Here is a 17179-nt window from a genome sequence, read left to right as displayed (position 1 = left end):
TGTGCTTTTTCTTGGCCTTTAAAAAAAATGTTTCGTAGTCTTGGCTCTTGTGCGGGTATTTGCGGTTTTTATCCAGTAGGTGGCAGCAGAGTAACTGCAATCGAGAGGCGGCGGCTCCTGAGCCACGACTGCACAATCTCGCCCCCTGGCGGAAGCCTGCTGATTGACTTAAGTACCTTATTAAGAAAGTGATGCTGAGCTTGTGCTTTGTGGTCTCATGTTTCTCCTCCTGTCTTCCCAGGTCTGACTGCTTCCCTGAGTGACACTTTAAATCCCAGTAGCAGCATCCCAGGCCCATTTCCGTTCAGAGAAAAGAAAGCTTTTCCAAAGAAGCAGAATGAGTCAGAGTGTCTCGCTGTTGAACCCCAAGCCTGCTCATTTTATACAAGCCTGTAATTACTTCAGTGTGTCCTGGCGTCCCAGTCGGCTTCCCTGCACGCTGTGAGGTTCCACACTTGTCCTCTCGCACGGTGACCAACACAACACTTGCATGTACAACATTGCACACAACATTTTACTGAACCGTCTACAGCAAGGTTTTAGTCTCTGAAGCCTCCACCAGTCCAGATTTTCATATTAATGAAGGAAATGACTGCATGGAATCTGAGAGGCACTGCACCGTTTAGGTTTTATCTTCTAATAACACTTTGCACCACCCTGTCCCTCCTGTAGTTTGGGTTATTGGTCCATCTGCACATTGAAAAAATATGAAAATAGATACTCAAATTTGCATGCGGTTTTAAGATGGAGACACGGATGTTAGTATTGCAACGTCTATGAAATGAATAATAATGTCTATAAAACAATCCAAATGCACGTTTTGGCAAGAAGGCATGGGATAGTGACCCTCTGATGTGCTATTGTGGTTAAAAACAAAACTGCAGCAGTCATGCCTAGGCCCCATGCCATGCAAGCAAATCAGCCTAATTGGGATTTTACATATGGCATGCAGGTATTTTTTTTCTGCCATCACTATTGTTAAGGTGTGTTTTTTTTTTTTCACCCAAAAACCTAGAAGTGGTAATTATGTCTGTTTGCAGTGCTGTGGTCTGTGAGCAGAAACAATTACAATAACCTCTCGTTTATTGCGCTTAATTGAAGAAGCACTCCATATTTACGTACACGGAATCTTTAGAAAACCTGCTTACAACCTTGTAAATACGGGTTTTAACATCATCATAGCCATCTGGACAACACAGTAAACACCGTAAGAGAAAATAAGGCCCAAATAAGGCTGCGAATGTGGTCTGGTCATACGAAGCTGAGGGGGGGTGCAGACAGAAAGTGATGCCGGGAGGTCAGAGTTGAGTTTTCACTTGTGTTACGGGTTATTGTGCCTGTTATTGCAAACCTGTAATAATGGCCTGTTTTTCCATTTTTAACATTATTGAGATTATTGTGTAGAAAACAATGTCTTTGAATGCGTCTTATGACTGGTTTCTTTTTTTTTTTTTTTAGTCATGTTTATGCTTTGAAATGCATTCATTTTCTACCGCTTATCCTCATGAGGGTTGCGGGGATACACCTTGGACTGGTGGCCAGCCAATCACAGGCATGTTTTTGGAATGTGGGAGGAAACCGGAGTACCCAGAGAAAACTCACGCTTGCACGGGGAGAACACGCAAACACCACACAGAGATGGCCGAGGGTGGGATTGAATCCGGGTCTCTTAGCTGTGAGGTCTGCGCGCTAACCATTCGACTGCCATGCAGCCCTTGGAATGCTTCATTTAGGCCAAAAAAAATAAAAATTGGCATATTTGTTGACTAATAATATTGTGTATTCAACCACGAAACAAATCTATTTTTGAATGAAGCCATGAAATTGGAGGGATGTGACGAGGGATTAGAGTATCAACAAATGGCAGGTGTTTTTTTTCTTTTTTTACTGTGGTGAACAAAAGTCTGCCACTGCCGGGATTTGACATAACTCCGGTTGCTGAACATCCGGCAACTTGTAGCCGCTTCTGCAAAAAATATTTGGATGCTCCAGCTGAGAGAAAAAAACAACGAGGTGACTCTGAAACATTTCAACAAACTGACCTCTTCTTTTTTTCCACGAGCAACAGCGTCAAATGTTTTTTTTTTTTTTTTTTAATCTCTGGCCTCTCTATGTATAGCGCCACCCTCTTTAGGTGCCCGATCAATGCAGAGGGATGCCAAAAGCAGCGTTCAGATTTTAGCATTAGCCGACATAGGATTGCTCTCCTAATAAAGCGTCCTCATGCGACCCCGTCGCCTGGGCGCACGGGCATTTGCCCACTTTATTTCTCAATTTGCTGGCTTTCTGGTGGCAGAATAAGATGCATATATGCATTGCATGCAGCATTAATGGTGCCCGTTTTACCATTTCCAGCCTGGTCAATGAGTTCACTCACTAGCAGGGGCTGTCTTTTGGTGAGGGGAAGGCGGAGGGGAGGGCACAGGTTTTCGGAGGTGGTGAGTAAGGATGGGTCAGCCCCCCCCCCTCCAAAAACCACACATAGCCTGCCGGATGTGCAACGGAGCACTGACACGCAAGGAGGAGCGTCCCCGATAACGGCGCCAACAAGGTCATCCTGTTGATCCCAAAGCAGCTTTGTGGCGTCATCATTGCTGGCGGTCCCAGAGGTCACAGATTGAGGTCACCGTTGACCACTTCCTAGACGTCCATCTGATGTCATGCCGGGGTGTTTGATCCCGAGCCTGACCCACTTTCCCCCCCCCCCCACGTCACAGCCTAGCGTGTCTTTAGTCCCGCTTCCCTCCGGATCCGGCCGTGCTCCGAATGAGCCGAGCATGCTGGGATACGTGCGTGCATGTCCTGGTTTGCGATTGGCTTAGCACTTGAAGTGGTGCCCGGTGATTGAGTCACATGGTTCCCTTAAAGCCCTGCTGTGGTATTGCTCTGTCGAGCCCCCCACCCCCATCCCCACTTTAGGCCACCAGGTGTCCACACTGGACCATAACCGACCTGAGATCAGGTGTCATGTAATCAAGTCCTGCGTGTTTCAGTGACGATTTTTTTTCTGTGAATCGCATTAGATTCTGGCGCCAAATTACGCACGAGAACCTTCAGTTAAATGTCATGTAACAGCCCCCCCCCCCAACCGCTGCAGCACCAAGCAACTCTTAGAAAGATCATAATTCAAGAAGCTCGTTCTGAGAAGGAGAGAAAAAAAGAGAAAAGAAAGAAATGACGTGATTTGAATGCGTGCCCAAAAGTCCTTAATGAATAAGTTAGGACGAGTAGGAGGCAAATGCTGGCCCAGCTGTTTCCTGTTGAAAATGTCTGTGTGTGTAATGTAGATAAATGTCAGGGATTTTCTCTCTAAATCCGTCTCCTGTTCGCTAAATCTCACTTCTCCAAAACGAGCGTGCGCAATGGAACAAAGTGGGAATATTGCGATGTGACATTGGCCGCATGTCGTCCGCGTTTTCTCTCCCGGTTCCTTTTTTTCTTCTTTTCTTTTCTTTTTTTTAATGACTTGAAACAAGTTGACTTTTCGCCGGGTTTTTGGTTCTTGTGGAGACCCGCGGGGATGTCCTACGCTCTTTCCTTCCATTGGCATTTATGGGACGTCCTCAAGGTAACTTACCTGCTGCGCTTTGACACTTTTATTTTGATGCTCTTATTTACTGTCGCCATCGCGCTGCTGCTCTGCTTGTGCAACTTGACATGCATTTTTAAAGCCACCTCTTTGACCCCCGTTTCTGGTTTCCATGCATGCATTTGCACAATTGGTGGACTTTTGTCCCATTTACCGGCTTCCCGCGCAAGGATGGAAGGAGTTCTTTGCTACTTTTACTTTGCAGAAAAAGAGCCGAGGGACCCTTCACCTTGAGGCGTTCATGGCTGCTTCTGCTTCTACAGTCTAGTGTTGTAAATTTGGCACTTTTCCTTCTCTGCTCGGCTTGTTGAGATACGCATCTGGAGTGTTAACGCATGCGTAATTACCCACTGCTTCCTCGCTTTTATGTAAGTGTCAATTCTATGAGCCACTGGCTCATATTAAAGCGGAGGGTGATGTGGGAGTGTTTGGATGTCTCCTTTACGCACGGACTTTGCGCCCTGTCCATGTTTGCGTACTGGTCTGCTGAAATTGACTGGAGGAGAAGTGTTGGCTCTGTTGCTGATGCTGTTCCTCTCCCTCTCCTCCCTTGCAGAGTGCGATGTGCTGGATCTCCTGTAGCCACACCCTCTCACTACTGCTGTGCGTCCTCAGCCTGACTCCAGCGGCTGCAGGGGCGAGGCCAGAGACGCTGTGCGGGGCGGAGCTTGTCGACACGCTGCAGTTCGTGTGTGGAGAGAGGGGCTTTTATTTCAGTAAGTGCACCCTCTTTTATTTATTCATGAAGCTCATCTGCGCCTGTCCTGGGACACTCATAAATAAAAAAAAATGCATCCGAGTGTACATTCATCTCTACTATCCAGCACCTTAAGGGGGAAGACTTCGAACCTTGTCGCTGTGATGCGTCAGTAACCACTGCACCACAGTGCTGCAGGCCACAAGTAAAACCTAAAGGAGGCAATGGGAGATGATTAGTGGTGTCAAATCTCACATTTGGCCATCAGGGAAAGTCTTTAAGTGGAGTCGGGGGTTGAAGTGTTGCAGTCACGCTTTTTTCCACCAGAGAAGGGAAAAGTAGCTAAAAGACAAACCTCCCACTGAGAATGACGTCTCACACTGTTCCACTGACAGCAGAGCACACGTAAGTGACCAACACATTTATTCTATTTCCTCAAGGGGAAATACCATAGAAAGCAAGCTCGAGAGTAGTCGGTGTAACACGTGTAGCAGTGTACATTTACTCTGCAACTAAGTCACTGTTGTCTAAACATCTGGCAACATATAAAATATAAGATAGTAGAGTCTTGCCGACAGTCAAGTTGTATTTAGGCCGGCATGAGTGCTGCCTGCATTGTGGAAAGCTGCAGTTCATTGCGGGGAAACATGCATTCCAACAAGTGAGTAGCAATACAGTAGAGTCTTGCCGACAGTCAGGTTGTGGTCAGGGCTGCATGAGTGCTGCCTGCACTGGGGGAAGCTGCAGTTCATTGCAGAGAAACATGGCATCCAACATGAGAGTAGCAACATATCAGTGTGTTGCCAACAGTCAAGTGTGGAGGTGATAGCACAACGGGGGTCCAGGCTGCATGAGTGCTGCAGGCAATGGGGGAAGCATTAGTTAATTGTGGGAAAACATGAATTCCGACACAAGTGTGTAGCAAGAGAGTAGTGACAAGACAGCAGTCATGTTGTGGTCAGGGCTGCATGAGTGCTGCCTACATGGGGAAGCTGCGGTTCATTGCAGAGAAACATTTACATCCAACACGAGAGTAGCAACATACGAGTGTGTTGCCAAGAGTCAAGTGTGGAGGTGATGGCACCGGGGGGGGGGGGGGTTCCAGGCTACATGAGTGCTGCCGGCACTGGGGGAGCTGCAGTTCATTGCGGGGAAACATTAATTCCAACAAGCAATAAAGTAGAGTCTTGCCGAAAGTCGAGTTGTGGTCAGGGCTGCACTAGTGCTACTGGCGCTGGGTGAAGCTGCGGTTCATTGCGGAGAAACATGACATCAACACAAATGTGTAGCAAGAGAGTAGTGACACAACAGCAGTCATGTTGTGCTCTGGGCTGCACGAGTGCTGCCTGCACTAGATGAAGCTGTGGTTCATTGCAGAGAAACGTGACATCCAACACGAGGTTAACAACATATGAGTGTGTTGCCAACAGTCAAGTGTGGAGGTGATGGCACCGGGGAGGGGGGTCCAGGCTGCATGAGTGCTGCCTGCACTAGACGAAGCTGTGGTTCATTGCAGAGAAACGTGACATCCAACACGAGGGTAGCAACATATGAGTGTGTTGCCAACAGTCAAGTGTGGAGGTGATGGCACCGGGGGGGTCCAGGCTGCATGAGTGCTGCCGGCACTGGGGGAAGCAGTGGTTAATTGTGGGGAAAAATGAATTCCAACACAAGTGTGTAGCAAGAGAGTAGTGACACGACAGCAGTCAAATTCACCACCACAGAGTCATTCAGAAAATGGCAATCACAGCCAGGTCCATGCCCAAATATAGAAAATAAACACAGAGCTGGCGAATAGATTCAGAATGGTCGGTTTAGTTTTGATCTTCTCCATTTTCGCAACGGCACTTCGGAACAAATCCACCCTGCTCGAGTCCTTCGATTTGGAACCTTTCCAAGCCGCCTGGCCAGCCGCCACAGCGTCCTTCCACTTTCTTTCCGAACGCACAAAGCAGTAAACATTGATGTATTGTTCGTATGCATTGCTCGGTGAGCGATGAATGGCAGTAATTCTCTTTTTGATGAACGAAAATAGGTAATCGAAATCACCGGGGTCGGCCATTGTCTGATTGCTGTGTTGGAATGCAAAGCACGCAGAGCCACATGAAGTATCGCGTGGACTGGTACGCTCTCGCGCTAGCATACGACGACAGGGGACCGGTCTATTCCCGCTAAAATTTGACTGCGTCCCGCGGTTCGAACATACAGACATCGACATTTTCTGGTTTTCAAAAAGCGTATGTTGATGTCTTAACCCCCTCCCCCCCTCGTACGGTTTGTACGCTCGTGAAAATGTTGAAAATTATGGATGGCCCCTTAGAACAAGTAGAAACATGGAATATTTTTAACTGATTTTTTTTCAGTCAGTAATTTGTGTCTATAAATTAAGCAGTAAACTTTGGAGATATGTTGCTGAAGAGTTATTTTATACTTAGGTCTATGAGTCTGTGTGTTGACATAAAAATGCTGTTTTCGATTTCCTGTAATGAGACGTCGTCATCAAAAGTTTTTTTTTCTAGTGTTCTGCTTATCGATCTGGCCTGAACAAACCCATTAGCGAGGCTTTGGTCTGGACCCACAGACGTGAGAGATTTTTCCACAAACATTTTGGCAGCTAACATCTCCAGAAAGTAGACTTCGGGGATCTCCGCAGGAAACCTGCTGCACCTTGAGTGCTTTTGTAGCTGTAAATGATTGGTTGGCCTGAATTATTAAGGCAGAGCCACATAATAATAGACCTTGTTCTGATCATTTCTGCATCTCGACAACGTCCTCCATTAATGAAGTCTTCAGTTTACTATCCGTCATTCCTCCCCCGATGATCCAGTCCTTGAAAGTCCGGTCTGCATCTTCCCTCACCACCTCCTTTCATGGAAACCGCACTTGGTGCTCTTGAGGGGCAGCCATCTTCCCTTGATTGAGTTGTCATTGTCAGTGTCGGCTCACCTCATCAAGATCACGACATGCCTCGCTGCTAATGCGTGCCAGCGGCCTCCCTTCTTTCCTGAATGCTTGCACGTCACCGTTTGTCAGATCAGAGTCCAATAAACTGTGTGCATGCACGGAGCGAGGATTTGTCTCGCTCTTCAGAGACTTAGCTGACACGACACTCTTGCGTACCCAGTCTTGGACTACTTAAGAATCCTGCCGGACTACCCTTCCAGTGTCCATCGGGAAGCTTAATTTCCTTGACCCTCAGACCGTCTCAGTCCAGGTCTGGTCAGGAACCCGTTCTTCCTGTCCTCACTGCCACTCAAAGACGTTAAGGAGATTTCTCTAGAAGGTGCACCTGCTTTTACAGTGCATCCGGAAAGTATTCACAGCGCTTCACTTTTTCTACATTTTCTCATGTTACAGCCTCATTCCAAACTGTATTAAATTAATCTCTTACCTCAAAATTCTACACAAAATACTCCATTATGACAATGTGAAAAAAGGTTTTTTTTGACATGTCTTGAATTTATTAAAAATAGAAAACAAAAAAATCACATTTACATAAGTATTCACAGCCTTTGCTTAATACTTTGTTGATCCACCTTTGGCAGCAATTACAGCCTCAAGTCTTTTTGAATATGATCCCACAAGTTTAGCACACCTATCTTTAGGCAGTTTTGCCCATTCTTCTTTGCAATAAGTCTCAAGCTCCATCATGTTGGATGGGAGACGTCTGTGCACAGCCATTTTCAGATCTCTCCAGAGATGTTCGATCGGATTCAAGTCTGGACTCTGGCTGGGCCACTCCAGGACGTTCACGGAGTGGTTCTGAAGCCAATCTTTTGAGATCTTGGCTGTGTGCTAATGTCTACTGTCTATATGGTCCATGACCAGTCTACTGAGGTCAAAAGCGCTCTGGAGCAGGTTTTCATCCAGGATATCTCTATATATTGCTGCATTCATTTTTCCTTCTATCCTGACTAGTCTGCCAGTTCCTGCTGCTGGAAAACATCCCCACAGCATGATGCTGCCACCACCATGCTTCACTGTAGGGATGGTATTGGCCTGGTGATGAGCAGTGCCTGGTTTCCTCTAACATGGCGCCTGGCATTCACACCAAAAGTTCAATCTTTGTCTCATCAGACCAGAGAATTTTGTTTCTCATGGTCTGAGAGTCATTCAGTGCTTTTTGGCAAATTCCAGCCGGGCTGCCATGTTCCTTTTACTAAGGAGTGGCTTTCGTCTGGCCACTCTACCATACAGGCCTGATTGGTGGATTGCTGCAGAGATGGTTGTCCTTCTGGAAGGCTCTCCTCTCTCCACAGAGGAACGCTGGAGCTCTGACAGAGTGACCATCAGGGCCTTGGTCACCTCCCTGACTAAGGCCCTTCTTCCCCGATCGCTCAGTTTAGAAGGCCGGCCAGCTCTAGGAAGAGTCCTGGTGGTTCCAAACGTCTTCCATTTACGAATAATGGAGGCCACTGTGCTCATTGGGACCTTCAAAGCAGCAGAAATTTTTCTGTATCCTTCCCCAGATTTGTGCCTCAAGACAATCCTGTCTCTACAGACAGTTCTTTTGACTTCATGCTTGGTGTTTGTGCTCTGACATGCACAGTCAACTGTGGGACCTTATATAGACAGTTATTATATTTCTAAATCATGTCCAATCAACTGAATTTACTGCAGGTGGACTCCAAATAAGCTGTAGAAAGATTTCAAGGATGATCAGTGGAAAAAAGATGCACCTGAGCTCAATTTTGAGCTTCATGGCAAAGGCTGTGAATACTTATGTAAATGTGATTTTTTTGTTTTCTATTTTTAATAAATTCAAAACATGTCAAAAAAACCTTTTTTCACATTGTCATAATGGAGTATTTTGTGTAGAATTTTGAGGTAAGAGATCAATTTAATTCAGTTTGAAATGAGGCTGTAACATGACAAAATGTAGGAAAAGTGAAGCGCTGTGAATACTTTCAGGATGCACTGTATGTACATGAAAGTCGAAAACATAACTGGAGTGTCGTCTAAACCCGCCGGCAGGGTCAAGGTGCAGCTTGATCCCCTCCCGCCAACACAGCTGCAGCCACGGCTGGAGAACCACCAAGCTTCACGGCGGTGGAGACCAGCCAGTCCAATATGCTTCTGGCAGACTAGCGCTGAAGTGGTAGTGTTGGTGCCAGCTTTCTGCTTCCTTTTTTGGGACGCCAGCTTTTCATGAAACGGACGATGTTCTTGTCCACCAGGCTAGCATGCTGTGTGGATTGTCAATACAATCGTTCGCACAGGAGAAAACCTAGCCAAACATTTTTTGGGGATGTGGGAGGAAGCCAGAGTATGTGGAGAACATGCAAACACCACGAACAGGTGTTCCAACCAGACTGTGAGGCTGATGCGCTAACCACGAGGCTACCGTGCAGCCCGGCGTCAGCACATGTCACTTAAACATGGCAGCGCAGGCGAGCGGTAGCGGCAGTTTTACTACTACCGCTTCTCCCCGAGTGTCATATTCATGTGGAAGCCTTGAACGGCAGCCAGCTTGTTGAGTGATCTCGCAGGATACCCTCCTTAAACAAGACCAGACCTTCCTGCGGTCGCTGCCTCACAGTCAGATTGCTCCACAGTGCCCATGCATCAACGCCACATAGCTGAGAAATGGCCGCTCCATCGGTAGCTTTTCCTCATCTCACCGGTCCTCACCCGCCCCCGGCTTCGCCGCCACACGTAGCGGTGACCGCGTCAACAGTCTGGAGAATCCATTTGGGCCGTCTCCAGTTCAGGACACCCCTCCCTGTCCCCACTGCGGTGTTCCCATCCAGCCTGCTTGTGTTGGCGAGTGTGGATTCACCTTACACATGTCACTTACACTTCAAGACTACACATTTTCTACCCTGACAGAATCACTAAATACTTAGCTGGGTGGAAAAAAACTGCGGTAGCGCAGGAATCCACATCAGTAGTCACTTTTTCCAATTATTACTCTGACCTAGAAATCCCAAGTCGCTCTTTGCAGCACTTCAGCAGGCCACGGGAGCAAGATCCTGCTTCCTTGAATCCCAGCGGTTCCTGGCTGAGGCATGGTGCCGTACATTTCTTCTGGAGCGATCATGAGAACCTTTTATCTCTTGATTTGCTCCTAATGAAGCGTCCCAGCACTTACAAATAATGATGAACAGATGGAGAAAATCCCTCCATGTTCGCCAGTGAGCTAATTGCCAGGGGAGGCAGGTTTCGCACGAAAAGCCGGCAGCCAAATGAGAAATTTGGATTTTTGCTGGGTTTTTTTCTTTGCGGCACCGGGCATCGCTCTCGGTGGCCGTCTTCTTTTGGTCAATCTGTGGAGACTGTGGATCTTCTGACGCTCTGGCAAGAGGGAGCACGCAAATGGTGTGGCCTTGGCCCTCAGCAGCAGGGGATTATGGGGATTACAGGATGATCGACCCCCCCCCCCCCCCTTTCTCCTCTGCCTCGTTTGAATGCACTGCAACTGAATGGAAAGCCATCGTGAGTGTCCTCAGCATCTCCAACCCTTCTCATGAAAAAACACCAGCAGGGGGTCCTTCGGGTTTAGCAACATGACTGCAGCCCTCCAACAAGGTCTGATTAGTCTGATCCATATGGCGCTTCTAAGGAGAACGAGGTTTTAGAGCTCTGTTGTCCAGCAGACTCTTCAATTTGATGACAAGCTGTGCAAGAAACGTGGCGGCCATTCTTCTAGTTACATCGGGTGTACAGACTGACACGGAAGAATGACTTACAGGGAAAGAAGACAGAAACGAGTGTGAGATACGGATAAAGGGGACAGCGAGACGAGTGACAGCTGTGGGGACAGAAGCTGAAACGAATGAGATACGGATAAAGGTGACAGCGAGTGCTGATTTGCAACTGTAGCTCTGTCGATGCTGAATGACCGATGTATCGATCAAAGCCGGGCCCCCAAGGGAAATCACGTTCTTTCACACGGTTTCCAAAAAACAACTTTTGCAGTTAAAGACATCTGGAGGAAAACGTCACAGTCCAGCAGTCACGTAAAAGTCTTTACAACAACAAGGACGGCGTCCAACGCGAGCAGCTTCGAGAGCCTGTGACCGGGCTGTTAAAGTTGAGGGATTCGCCGTGTCACTCTGGAATGGGGTGGTGGTGTTGGGGGGGCGGCCCGGCCCGGCCCAGCCCGTTCCCTGGGAACAATGAGGAGCACTGCCGAGCATGAAGACATGTGCTGCTACTGTATGGTTAGCCTGCCGAGGCCCCTGCTGACAGGCGGACTCTTAAAAGTAAACCACTCGTAGGAAAAAGTGTCTTGTTTCCTCAGCGTGACGGGCGAGGTGGACGGGGAAGGGGAAAATGTGTCAGTCCAGATCAGAGTGGCTGCACCCGGATGTCGACAGCCTGTGGAAAAACCAACAGCACCATCATCTGTAGTGCGGGCGGCCTTCTGCCTCGACCGCTCTAATCGCCTGCGGCGAGGCTGGCATAGAAAGGTTGTTTAGCCCTTTTTGTTCCCACCCCAGAAGATTTGAAAAGGAAAAAAACTTTTGTTTACGAGGGATTATCCATGGAAGTGAATGCTGTAAAACCTTATAAAGCTTTTAGGCCTGGAAGCCCCCCACCCCCCACTCCTCCACCTGCCCGAGCTGATTATCTTGTATCCATGTTTCTACTGATTTCAGCTGATTTTTCTCCCCCTTCCAGCTGTTTGGCCAGCAGGGTTGTGAGCTATTTTCAGCAGAATAGCGGATGTTAATTTGTGAGGCTTTATGGGTGGGGGAGGGGGGGGGTCAAGAGGCAAGAGGCGTGGCCGATTATTTGGCTTTGTGCAAGTTATTATATAACACAATCGTTCTTGTCCGTGTGAGGTTTGGATTCTCCGATCTAAGATCCTTCTTCCAGCTCCCTGAGATGGAGCGCTTAAATAATGCAGGTTCATGGTATTTTTAGCCTCCCCGTGGTCCCCCAACACCCTCCCACCCCACTCATTCACACCTCCATGAGCGGACGACCCGCATGGAGGGGCAAAGACGCAAAGCTTTCCTGAATGGGAGCAGGAGGACAGCGTTGGGACGAGGCAGAGGCCCAACACAACTTAATGGACTTTGTCAGCACTGGCGAACCTCCCGGCCAAGAGCTATTAACTCTGAGAGGGGAAAGGCATTTCCTCCTTGTAAATGCCATATGAAATTATGATTATTTCATTTGGTAACGAGGAAAAGCCCAGCATGACTGTGGTGCTACAGGAGAACTGTGAATGGGGGACATCAAATAGGCCAAATAGCGTCACTTTTCTTTTAACATTCTTTACTTGTTTATGATAAGGTAGCCGCGTAATGGGAATTGGAGGGGTGCAGAACATTCCATATAATGTGGATATGTTGCAAACATCACTCAGTGTGATACAATTATGTTTTTTAGATCATGAAACGATTTACATATGCCCAAAAATAATTAAATATTATGTAAATCTGATTTATATGGAGTATTAGACCATTAACATATTTAAACAAAATTATTAAATACGATGAAAATATGATTTGAGCACAATATTACACTGTTAAATATGATTTAAATATGTTTCAAAATGGTTATATGTATTATAAGTATTTGATCAAATCATTCAAGATCATGCAAGTTATGAATTAAATATCATTGAATGTGACTTGGACATGGTAACAACATTGACATATGCTGTAAATATGATCTGAATGTGGTGTTATACCACTGAATATAATGCAGATATGGTACGACACCATTGAATATAATGAATTATGATGCAGATATGATTTAAATGGGATATTGGGCCATTGAATAGGACTTATGATTCCAGACCATTAAATAGGATTCATTAGAGGTAGACTATTAAATACTGTATGTCCATGTGGTAATGTGGAATTAGACTATGAAATATGATGTAAATATGGTGGGTACATTAAAGGTATGTAGACCATCCAATGTTATCGAATACGGCACTCGAGCATTACATGTATTGTAAATATACAGGAAGTATTAGACCAAGAAATGTGAGGTAAATAAGGAATTAGATCATCTAACCGTGAGCGTCTTGCCCCGCCTCCCGCAGGTAAACCGACAGGCTACGGCCCCAACGCCCGGCGGTCGCGGGGCATCGTGGACGAGTGCTGCTTCCAGAGCTGCGAGCTGCGGCGCCTGGAAATGTACTGCGCGCCCGCCAAGACCAGCAAGGCGGCTCGCTCGGTGCGTGCCCAGCGCCACACGGACGCGCCCAGGGCCACCAAGGTCAGCAAGGCTGACAAGGGCTCGGAGCGCCGGGCGGCGTCGCAGACGGACAAGACAAAAAACAAGAAGGTATGCCGCCTATGGAAACGGGAAATGGGAGCATACCCCTAGTGGTCATCATTGGGAATTGCAGCAATGGTTTGTGGTGACATAATGGATTTACACGTGATATCGATTCTCGCCTCTCCCTCACATAAAATTTCCAAATGGATCATTTGAGGAGTCATTCCATTCATTAGCAGGCCCATTATGGTTACTCCAAGTGTCTTAAGCATGTCCTGTTTCCTCCCGCAGAGACCTTCACCTGGACATAGTCACTCAGCCTTTAAGGTAAGCTAACTGTCTGTTATTAACGCTATTGGTTGTCATGAAGACTCACAAAATCATCTCCCAGGAGGCAGGAGAGCGATGTGTCTAAATGCGGACCTTTCAACAATCCGCCGCATTCTTTTTTATCCCTTCTCTCCAAAAAGCAACGCATTAGCCTGGAGATGCAGCTAAGTGGTTTTGGTGGTAGAGCCAGCCGAGCGTGCATTACGCTCACATTTTCATCGTCCTCCTCGGCTCGTCCGGAAGACGCTGGCTGTCTCTCGAAGCTTCCGGGATGCGATTGATTGAGGGTTTGCAGCGAGGACAGACAAGTCCCAAATGGAAAACCGTGCGTCTGCAGGACACTCGTCCTTTGTTGCTGCGGTCTTTTATGACGCTAGCATCACAGGCGGCGGACGCACAATGTGAGCTTGTATTGTATGAGGACCTGAGAACAATGAGCGTCTTTCTCCTCGGGGATGACACACACACTGGTTAGCCTGTTAGCCAATAAGGTGTGTCCGATGTTGCTATTCACTACGTATCCAAATTAGACAGCTCAAAAGTGCTTTTGGCATTTAATGCTAATGAGCCATCTCTGACAAATGATAGGTCTACAAGAGGTGCTATCTTGTACTTTTGACATATATGCTTGTAACTCTGCCCTAGAATGTAATAGATCCCATACAGCATATACAATAATGGAACATTAAGAAGCGGCACAGGAGGAAACATCAGCACAGCTAGCATAGCTAGGTGAGCTAAAGTGCTAACATTAACCTCACATTTTAAAAGCAGCATCACGATTGGATAGCCTATCTGCTGGAGAAAAACAAAATACAGTGGGGCCTTGGTTGGCGTCATGAATCCCTGCCAGAAGGTCCAACTCAAACCAGAACGGACTCTAGCAATTATATTTTTTTTAGACCAGGGGTCTCAAAGTCAATTTATCTGGGGGCCACTGGAGCTAGGGTCTGAGTGAGGCTGGGCCGCATCAGGTTTAAAAAAACAAACAAACAAAAAAAACATTTATTTATTAAAAATAAATAAATGTCTCCAATGCTTTTGCTTCTGCTATACCCGACACACTGCTAACATAATACGAAACGTTGCTAGCTTGTAAGTAAAGCCTTTTGGAACAACATATGACAAATACCCTGTTGTCATAGAATTTGGACAGAGATGTTGTAAATATACGCCTTCAAATTCCCATCGTAAAGGAGGTCAAACATTAGCAATGTTCGCTTAGCTATGTGCGCTAAGGTGCTAGCATGACATTATGCTAGGTTAGCTTTATTCACTGAGGAAAATTATCATATTGACAGCTCTCACATTTGTAGCTGACCGACGGATAGTTGGCAGGGCCTTATTTTGAGATGTGTAGCAAAGCCTGCGTCATTGTACACATTAGCGTGCACAGCTATCTGTGCTACGGCACTAACAGGAACATAATGCTAGGTTAGCTTTATTTATGGAGGAAAATGATGATATTGACAACTCCCATGTTTGACACCAAGACTGACAGACAGCAGGGAGAGCTCTGGGTGTCATTTTACGATGTGTAGTGAAGCCCTGATTTGATGTTTGCCACAGATTACTGTTAAAAAAAGTCACTTAACACTTCTTTGTCCTTTCTTCTTCTGTTTGGTAGGAGGTGCATCCCAAAAACTCGAGTCGAGGCAACGCCGGGGGCCGGAGTTACCGAATGTAGGGGGATGGCGGAGCATGGCCGCCTGCCCGGCAGTGTGGGAAGGGAAGGAGGGAGTGGCCTTACCTGGTGCCGCTGGTTCACTGTAAAAACAAACAAAGACGATGGTAACGAGGGCGTGAAAAACGACTGAAACCCGAAAGTGAAGCGGCGTTCCTTGAAGGGGGGGGGGTGGTTATTGTGATTTATTTTCGACACTGCACCGTTGTATTTGTTATTAATGCCATGTAACAAACATATAGTTTAGCTGCTAGGACGCGGACATGACCAAGTTCCAATCCTTCCACTTACCCATCATGCATTGCATGGCCAGTTAGTACATCTCAAAGCGTGTCAGGACCCTTGTGGCTAATTGGAGTCGGTGGACGCCGAGCCAAACGGCCACCGAGCCTCAGGAAGTGTCGAGGTCCAGTCTGCAGTCCAAAGCCATCCATTATGACACCATTATAGGAGATTTACAGCCTCCCCGACCACTTTGAAAAAAAATGCAAACAGGGGAGCCAAACTCAATTCAGGATTCGAGTCGCCTGTGGATTCAAAGTGCATTTGCCGTTGGCGAGTGGAAGAGTTTGCAGCGTCAACGCCGAGGCCACTTTTGATGTAGGACCTCAAGACGCAGTGCGGGGGCGCGTTTAAGGCGGTTGCGTGCACGTTAGGCATGATTTATTCGAGAACAAACTCCACCCGAATGATGTTTCTGTCCCCGCCTCCTCCGCTCGCGTATAATCCGAAACACTTATGTTAATCTCTGCATTACTATCGCTCATATAGGAATACATGTCCACTGTGTTATGGTGCTACTTGGATGACGGACAGACACTACGTCTTCTTCTTCCCCTTTTGCACTGCCTCCAGGCCACCGCTGTAATTGTTGTCTTTTCAGAAGTCATTGTGCGACCAAAATGTATCTGTGTGTGCAATCTTTGAACGCATGGACAAAACCAATAGCGTGTTGTGGTCCCTTGAAGGCAGAATGATATTTTTTCTACTGTTGTTGTTGTTTTTCTCAAGCCCTGAATGCCAAAAAGAAAAGACTGAATAGCTCAGCAAAAGTACTTTTAAACTGTGAACCCCCCTTCCTCCCCGCTACCGGTATGGAGATTAACAGAAAATGAAAATTGAGCAGAACCTCGGTTAGCGTCCTCTCTGATTAGCGTGATTTTGTTCTTTTCATCAATTCACACCAAAATTTTGGGTGGGGGAATTTTGTCCATCATCTACAATCCTGAGTGAAACATGAACACATTTTTTGGTCTTTTCTGTGCGTTCGAAAAAGAAATCATGCAACCCCACTGAATCTGTTCCGGAATGCCAAAAAATGTTAACAGAAACCACCGGTGACAAAGCTGACTTCCTGTTCCAGGCTGTCATTTTGTTAGCAAGCTAAGATTTTGCTAGCTATGCTAACAGGAGACTGTGTGACACAAATGCAGTTGGAATTTTGCCCATCATCCACAATCCTTATGTGAAAAATGAACACACATATCCCCCCCCCCCCCCTTTTTTTGTATCTTCTAACAAGTGAAAACAAGTTAGCATAAGCCAGCTAACATTGCACGGCATGGGAGGCACCTATTTCGGCTATAAAGCTTTGTGTTGGCGGATTAAAATCATGTCAAATACTGTAGTTGGTTAATATACTGGTCAGTTAGGTTTAGGGGTTTATTGTCAAAATGGGTTCCCTCCCATGAAATGC

General features: G+C 46.8%; 1 protein-coding gene across 1 annotated transcript; it reads left to right on the top strand.

The window, feature by feature from the left end:
* The first annotated feature begins 3165 nt into the window (after window positions 1-3165).
* On the top strand, window positions 3166-15959 carry igf1 (insulin-like growth factor 1). Its single transcript, XM_058065866.2, has 5 exons — window positions 3166-3568; window positions 4146-4305; window positions 13291-13535; window positions 13761-13796; window positions 15427-15959. The coding sequence occupies exons 1-5, from the start codon at window positions 3521-3523 to the stop codon at window positions 15484-15486; spliced, it is 549 nt and encodes a 182-aa protein (XP_057921849.1). The 5' UTR covers window positions 3166-3520; the 3' UTR covers window positions 15487-15959.
* The last annotated feature ends 1220 nt before the right edge of the window (window positions 15960-17179 follow it).

This window comes from Doryrhamphus excisus, linkage group LG2 (genome assembly GCF_037039965.1).
Source record: "Doryrhamphus excisus strain RoL-2023G ecotype Guam linkage group LG2, RoL_Dexc_Guam_v1.1, whole genome shotgun sequence".
Lineage (NCBI taxonomy): Eukaryota > Metazoa > Chordata > Actinopteri > Syngnathiformes > Syngnathidae > Doryrhamphus > Doryrhamphus excisus.
This window is presented reverse-complemented; position numbering and strand designations above follow the sequence as displayed.

What these genes read in the sequence shown, in the direction of transcription:
- igf1 (XM_058065866.2), top strand. Translation starts at nt 3,521, where the DNA reads ATGTCCTACGCTCTTTCCTTCCATTGGCATTTATGGGACGTCCTCAAG. An exon ending in AGAGAGGGGCTTTTATTTCA is followed by an intron (nt 4,306 to 13,290) that starts GTAAGTGCACCC and finishes CGCCTCCCGCAG; the next exon opens with GTAAACCGACAGGCTACGGC. An exon ending in ACAAGACAAAAAACAAGAAG is followed by an intron (nt 13,536 to 13,760) that starts GTATGCCGCCTA and finishes TTCCTCCCGCAG; the next exon opens with AGACCTTCACCTGGACATAG.